The sequence below is a fragment of the Micrasema longulum genome, unplaced genomic scaffold (assembly GCF_059751315.1).
Source record: "Micrasema longulum isolate JH-2025_06_02 unplaced genomic scaffold, ASM5975131v1 h1tg002800l, whole genome shotgun sequence".
In the NCBI taxonomy this organism is placed as follows: domain Eukaryota; kingdom Metazoa; phylum Arthropoda; class Insecta; order Trichoptera; family Brachycentridae; genus Micrasema; species Micrasema longulum.
Window position 1 is genome coordinate 21,100 of NW_028279924.1, and position 7,297 is coordinate 28,396.

A 7,297-nucleotide genomic window follows, 5' to 3' on the forward strand; every position below is an offset into this window, starting at 1 on the left:
AAAATGGTCAATATACGCTGCGATTGGTGTACCAATGCAGTGCCCTATGCACCATTAGGTGCAGAAAGGGCATGATGATGATGAATGTTGCTTAGGGCACAATAGGCCATGAGACCCAATCACAGTTGTGAACTTCCGTCTATTAGTCAAGTATTTATATACCACCCATAATGATTTGTTAAATGGATCTAACTTTTTAAATAAACATTTAATGTCGAGAATCGAGCCAAGGAATGTATGCATAGTAGATTAAAGCACTAACCATTATACGATGAACATAGAGATGGGTATATGAGGGTACTACTTTTCAAACCCGGCAAAATCTAAAAAAAGTGACATTTTCATTGAAACTCATTCAGAATTAAATTATGACATTGTCAGTTGAAAATATAGCTTTATTTGTAAGAACTTGACTTTTAAATTATCGGATTTGTTGCAAATATGGCAACTTCTACTTGAATATTGTAAAGTTGGAATGTATAAAATTAAATTTATTATTTCACTACTGTTTCTTGACATAATCATGCTTTTCATCACAGCTTACGTATAAAATATTTACTGATTATGATAAAAAATTGAAGTTTAAAAAAAAGTTGAAGTCAAGTATTGTATCAGTTTTTTGTGATTTGCTCAAAATAAAAAAAGATGGATTTTTCCGGGTTTGCAAATAGTGCCCTCATATGTGACATATCAATGTAAAAAAATATCATTTGTTTTTTTTAATACTTTTAAGTAAATCTGAATTTTATTTCTTACACATGAATTTTGTTATAAATATAATAGATCACAAGTATACGACATTTTAAAATGTTAATTGAAAATTTCTACCAATGAACCATTGAGGAAGCTCAGCCCTTCGGGAAATTGGATACAAAAAGATGTATTCTTGCGAACGGTAAAAATTAGAGCATTTATGAAAAAGCATGAAAAAAAAAACATAAATCTATCACAACACTCTATTTTTGGAAAAACTACTGACGTCGTTTAGTGTAGTTCGTTTTTATTATTTCTTTCATAAATTTTAAGAAAACTTCGCCGTTTAATTGTATATTCTATTTTTTACAGCGCATAAGAACATGCTTTTTATATCCAATTTCCCGTAGCACTGAACTTACTTATTCAGCAAGACGAATCTCAACCACACGAATAAAGACCAAGGCTCTATAATTTATCAAAAGAAAACAAATAAAATATTGATGAAATATGGCTGATTTGAGTTGCCATTTTTTACCCAACGTATCATTCACCATTCTGTCTGTGTCTGAACATCTACATTTTCTCAACTTTTCCAAATGTTGGATTTCATGAATTAAAAAAGGTGAGAGCATTATTGATGCGGGTGAAATTCATTTGACTCGCGACTGAAAATACTATGCAATGATTATATTAATTTATATATTTAATGCCAATTAGGTGAACTAATTTAGTCAGATAAATCTCAGTTCCATAAATAAACTCATTTACTTTGCAAAAGTCAACAAGGGTCAAAGTTGAGGAAATGTTGACTTTCAAATGTAGACAGAATAATGAATGTTACACAGTGTGTAAAATGATCTCTTCAACCAGCCGATAACAAGTCACAAGACCTGAAAATCCCCGACTTAAATAATATTCCCTTCTCAAAAATGTTCCTTATTCCTTTGTAATGAAATATTTTGTCATAATATGATGATTCATACCGTTGATCATGATCTAAAGTACGTTCTATCAATGTAATTAGATTAATCCATCCATCCTTATATAATAAATGCGAAAGTGAGGTGGTTTGTTTGTTTGTGTTTTCTTCGCGTCTCAACGGAGCGACCGATTGACACAATTGCATAGGGATTGCCGGAGAGATGAGAAGTAAAATAGGATACTTATTTTTTTTAAATGTTATTAAATATTTGTATAAAACCACTTACCGAACTATGTCTACCGGTTTCGAGACGTAATCACCTAATCAATTTAAATCAACGCTAATCACCTAATCAATTTAAATCATGACTTTAATAAAAATACTGGAGTTAAAATCTTACATACAAATAATAAAGGGTTGAAAGAAAATAATATGGAAATATTTCACATTAGGAAAACCTTTAAAAATAATGTTCCTTTGATCAATAATCAAACAAACTTCCAATATGGTCCTTTATACGATGTTCCACTGTAATGGTCACCCTATAAAACCTATTAAGCTTATCCCCTCCCTCCATCCCTTCTACTTTTTCAATTAATTCTCAAACAAGAGAATATTTTCATAATTGAATCAGTGCATGTTTGTCCTAATCAGTGCATGTGCTTATTAAAATGCATGTCATGTTGGTTTTATATTTTTGTGCAACAACTATGGTGAAGGTGTATACTGGGCTTTGCATGTTGGTTTACATGTTGGTTTAATTGGTGTCCTGACGAAGAGACGGGTACGTCTCGAAACCGAAAAGTCGGTAAGTGGTTATTTACAAATATTTAATAACATTTAGTAAAATGTTTGACCACAAAGTTGATGCTTTAAAAAATAATAATACTTATTCTCCATTCCGAAATTGAAAAAAATACATTTTGAAAATATACAATCTTTTAACATTGAGCAAAATTTTTTGAAAATTAGAATGCGGTAAGGTGGGATACCAAAAATAATCTATTTGAAATGAATTCTTTTTATTTCTATAATTGACTTGGTTTATCTGTGGTTAGTTTGGTTTGCTTTTCGTTTTGGTTTTGTAGTTAAATTTTATATCTGGGGAGAAAATAACGATACTACGTAACCATAGACTATCGGATAATCGTATTTCTTTTATAGTGATAATTGGAAGAACGAGCTACTTCCAATCTCGATAAATTCTCCTTCATTTTCATTCTACCGGGAAAATTCTTATCGATAAACGGCTCAAATAATTAATCACTACCTAAACAATTTCTCCCTAATACCACGCGAGTGAAGCCGCGGGTAAAAGCTAGTCTTTTATCATTTCTTTCAATGTCTGCATGACAAGATCCAGCTCTTTGTACTCGGTTTCTTCTTTCACTGGCTTTTTTTCCTGGTTTCTGATGATTTTTGGCAAGAATCTTCTTACAACTGGACTGAAGTATTCCAGCCTCACCTGCGAGGCCTCTGGTGCTCTGGTCAAGTAGCTGACCGGAAGGCCAACTATGAGAACTGTGAGGGTACCGATGAAGGAGTACCACATGAAGGAGATCTTGTGGACGAACCATACGTCATCAACGGCGCTGGCGTTAGACCTGAAATACATACATCCAAATCGTAATTCAAATTATTGCAACATAGAGGAAACATCTTAAAAATGGGAATGTAGAAGTCTAGCCATTTACAAAGCTAATTACCAGTGGCATATTTACTCTAGAGCCATGGGGGTCATGGCCCAGGGCGATAGTCTTCGATGGGGTTCCCCAACACGGCTTGGCACTCAGCTTTAAGCGTCTTTCATAATCATTACCTACCCTTTATTTTACTTTTAGTTTAAGGCTACCTATGTATTTTTGCCTTTAGTACTTTCATCTCTGACGTTCTGAGCAGTTATTTGGTTTTTCTATTTTCTATTCAGTTTTTCTATTTAATTTTTCTATTTCGCTTTTCGTATTTTTTTATTTTCTCTTTATCTTTCCTCGCCTCTATTATATACACCATGATCGGTCTGACGCACGTTTTGTAAATCCGAATTATGTTTCCAATAATCATGTGTTAATTGTACTGTACGACATTTCTTAGGCATCCAGATGTTTACTAACTGAGATGAATATGTTCTCATCATCACTATGGCTGCATCATCTGCATGGCATGTGATGTAAATGACCTTATCTCCCTTAATAGATTCAGTATTTTTTTTATTCTGAAAAGCGTTTTTTTTATATATTTATTCTGCTTGTGTAAGAAAAAATTTTTTGCGTAAATATTGTTGAGCTATATTTATTTATTGAGGTGCTAAACTTGCGGTTGCCTTTCTTTGTTGTTCTCAATATATGTTATGTTTTAAATGTTAATATTATCTACGTCCCGGATTGAGTTGTTGTAACTCCTGGGAATGTAATTTAACGTTTTATACTTGTAAAATACTTTGTGTTATAAGATTTATAAATAAATAAAAAGTAAATAAAAGAAGTAAAAGACTTTGAAGGAAGCATTTCCATAAATACAGAAATAGCAATACGTATGTTCCTTTGTACTTCAGTGATCAATTGTTGTGCAAAACGTTGTTTTTCTGTTCTTAAAACAATTAGAAAATATCTTCCTTCTCGTATGAACGAATAACGTCTCTGTTTTTCTTGTTATGAGTTCTATCTTCGTGCTCTCTCTTACGCAAGATGTGTTGTTTCATTCTTCACGTAGCACGGATAAATATTTTTTGTTTTAACATCCAGCATAGTTGTACAAACTTTACTTTCCAAATCCGGTGTGAAAATGTCCATTTGAAGATTAATAAAAATACGAGTTCATCATTTAAAAAAATAAGAGAGATATATCAAGTCTTGTGTCCTATGTCGACTAGTGTGACATCACAGCCACACAAGAATTAAAATCATTAATTTAAGAAGTAAAAAAAAGTTAGGAGCCTAAATATTTCTTTAATCGTTAACAAGGACTGCATTCGCCGAGAATGCACATGTAAAAAAAATGGATGGGCGTAATATTACGTAATATTTAATAAATGGTGTATATTCCATTAAATGTATTTTTTATAATCAAACAATTTTCGGTCATTAAATTCATGGGGCTACAAACAATATTGCCATAAGGCGCCGAATCTTGGAATACTCCTCTACCGATTATACTACATTTGCTGGGTTAAATCGTCACTTAACACACTAAATAATAAAATTAGTTTTTTTACCCCCCATTAGAGACGTTATTTGCCTTTTTAGTATATAAGTAGTATTTTGTACATAGTACTTAATGATACTAAGCAATTACGAACTACTTCAACACCATTTTCGTAATCACTTCAAAAGATTTGTACATTTAGAAAATAGTATAAATTATAAAACACGAGACTTACTCGTCTGTGAAAACATTGGTCATGTTTATAGAGGAGTCGCACTGATCCATGGAGAATGGTTTGCTGGTATATTTGATAGCACCACTCTTTATGGCTACGGAATTACCATAGAGTACCCACGCCATAAAGATAACACTGGTAAATGCTCCCGTTATTGTGCCCTGAAAATTGGAGTAAAACGTACATTCTTTATTGAATTTATTTGCATTAACATGTTTAGAAATTAAATATACAATTATAAATTTTAATTTCATGGACATCTTTATTTTTCCTTGTTGGTTTCATAAGTTTTTTTTTCCTTCCTGAAATCGTTAAAGCATCTAAAATATATTATATGTGTGCTAAATTTCTTTCGAATAAAAGCATAAAAACATTTTATTAACCTTTTGCCGCGTGGGTTTATTTTTCGGTTTGAATAAAATATGTGTTAAGGAGGAGACTTGAAATGATCTAGGAAAAGGATTATTTTTTTTATTGTGAAGTAAAATAAATCGATCCAAATACAGCCTTACGTGAATAAGTATTGTGGGGTTTATAGTCCATAATCGATGACAAACACGTGCTAAAACGTTTCACCTGAAATAGTGTGATGACCGTAGAAAGCAATGTCATCATTTTCTGTAGAATCCAATATCACATTTAATACAACTTGATCAGTATTGGACATGAAATTGGGATCATCGGTCTGCAGTAAATCACAGTGTCCCTATCATGAAGTAATGAACTACAAAGGAACGTCGCCTATAAAGAGACATCAGGACGCGACAACGCCAGTCAGTCGGCCTAACAAAATCACTTCAGTCAGTCAGTCCAGCTCAACGCAGTCACTCTGTTCCAGCATGTAGTTCAAGTGCAGTCTCTTCAACCCATCTTTGTCGCTACGCAACCAGTCATGTTTCTTATTCGCCATGTAATAAATACGCACTAAACAGCAACCTCGTGTCTTCTCTGTCAGTCTCTAACTGGGATAGGAGCTTCAACCAACCCTCAACTACCTAAATCCTACAGTATTACTTGGCCATATTTGGCACTTCATGCACTTATAACATTCTTACACGATAGCTTTCTTGAGAATCTCTATTCTAGAAAAAATACACATTCACTTTTATACTTCAAACCAGATATGGCTCTGTACGCGATAAAGGGTTAAAATGTAATTATGTAAAATACCTTTGAATTAGCTCTTGGAAAGATCATTCCCATCACAAATGTCCCCAGCATGGCTCCATTTGTAACTCCTGAGAAGCTGATCATCAACTGGAGGATGCTGCCCAGCCTCTCTACCAGAAACACCATGAACATACTGAGGATCCCAAAGACGACCACCACCAGCTTCATGACGTAACTGGCGTTGGTGTCAGATATGGCATTCGGAAAGACCAGGCAAAAAAAATCCTTGTAGACAAGCCCAGCAATGGTGTTGAGAAAAGAGGACATGGAACTGAAGAAGAGTGTGGACATCAAACTAGTCAGATTTTATTTTATCTTATATATTTACTTAAAATTGAAATAAAACAACTTTTTCAAGTTTTACTTGAGTAATGAGGAAGTTCAGTGTTTTTTTTTCAGGCCAAAAATTGGTTTTCAAGCTTTATGTATCGAATTATCAGCGCTTTTCATTTTTTAAAGTTTTGTAATTCTGAAAAACTCCATGTGTGACGTCAAACGTTCTCTTCCACCTATTCTCTGTCAGTTCTGCCGATAAGTCCGTTTACGGTAAGCAGACCGGATATCTTTCACATCTGTTTTATCATTAGTTTATTCATATGAACCATCGTGACGTCGTTCAAAGTAGTTATTTTTTTCGTACATTGTCAAGAATCTTTGCAGTTTTTATTCAATTTTACACATTTTTACTCTCTAATTTTTGCCGCGCGCAAGAAAACATTTTCTGTAGCCAATTTCCCGTAGGGCTGAAGTTCCTCATTAGTTATTATTATTTTTTATTTTACAAATACGTATTCAAATTTTATATAATAAAACATAAATTTTATAAATACATAATCGCGGCACTGGACCTCTATTACAGACGCTAACTACATCGTACATTTCGAGGTGGTATAAGCTTGCCCACCACAAACCGTAGGTACACTGCATTTAAGGACATAAGTCTCCTTGGCGGTGCCCACATACATGGAAAAGTTGCACGTTGCCGAGCGAGAAAAGCTACCGGAAAGGAGCTCTCTGTAATCTCGTAGCCTTATAATCTTTGTGCTGAAAGAAGGTAATTCATAAGTACATAATTTGCACTTCATCGGATTGAGAAAAGATTAAGAGAAAAGAGAGGAAAGTGAAATGATCAC

The 7,297-nt window shown here is 33.5% G+C and overlaps 1 protein-coding gene across 1 annotated transcript; it reads right to left on the reverse strand.

The window, feature by feature from the left end:
* Positions 1-704: 704 nt before the first annotated feature.
* On the reverse strand, positions 705-6,458 carry LOC148271553 (sodium-coupled monocarboxylate transporter 2-like). Its single transcript, XM_088241252.1, has 3 exons — positions 6,165-6,458; positions 4,995-5,155; positions 705-3,222 (listed from the first exon to the last, which is right to left on the reverse strand). Exons 1-3 carry the CDS (start codon positions 6,453-6,455, stop codon positions 2,937-2,939), a joined length of 738 nt encoding a protein of 245 aa, XP_088097378.1. The 5' UTR covers positions 6,456-6,458; the 3' UTR covers positions 705-2,936.
* Positions 6,459-7,297: the final 839 nt, after the last annotated feature.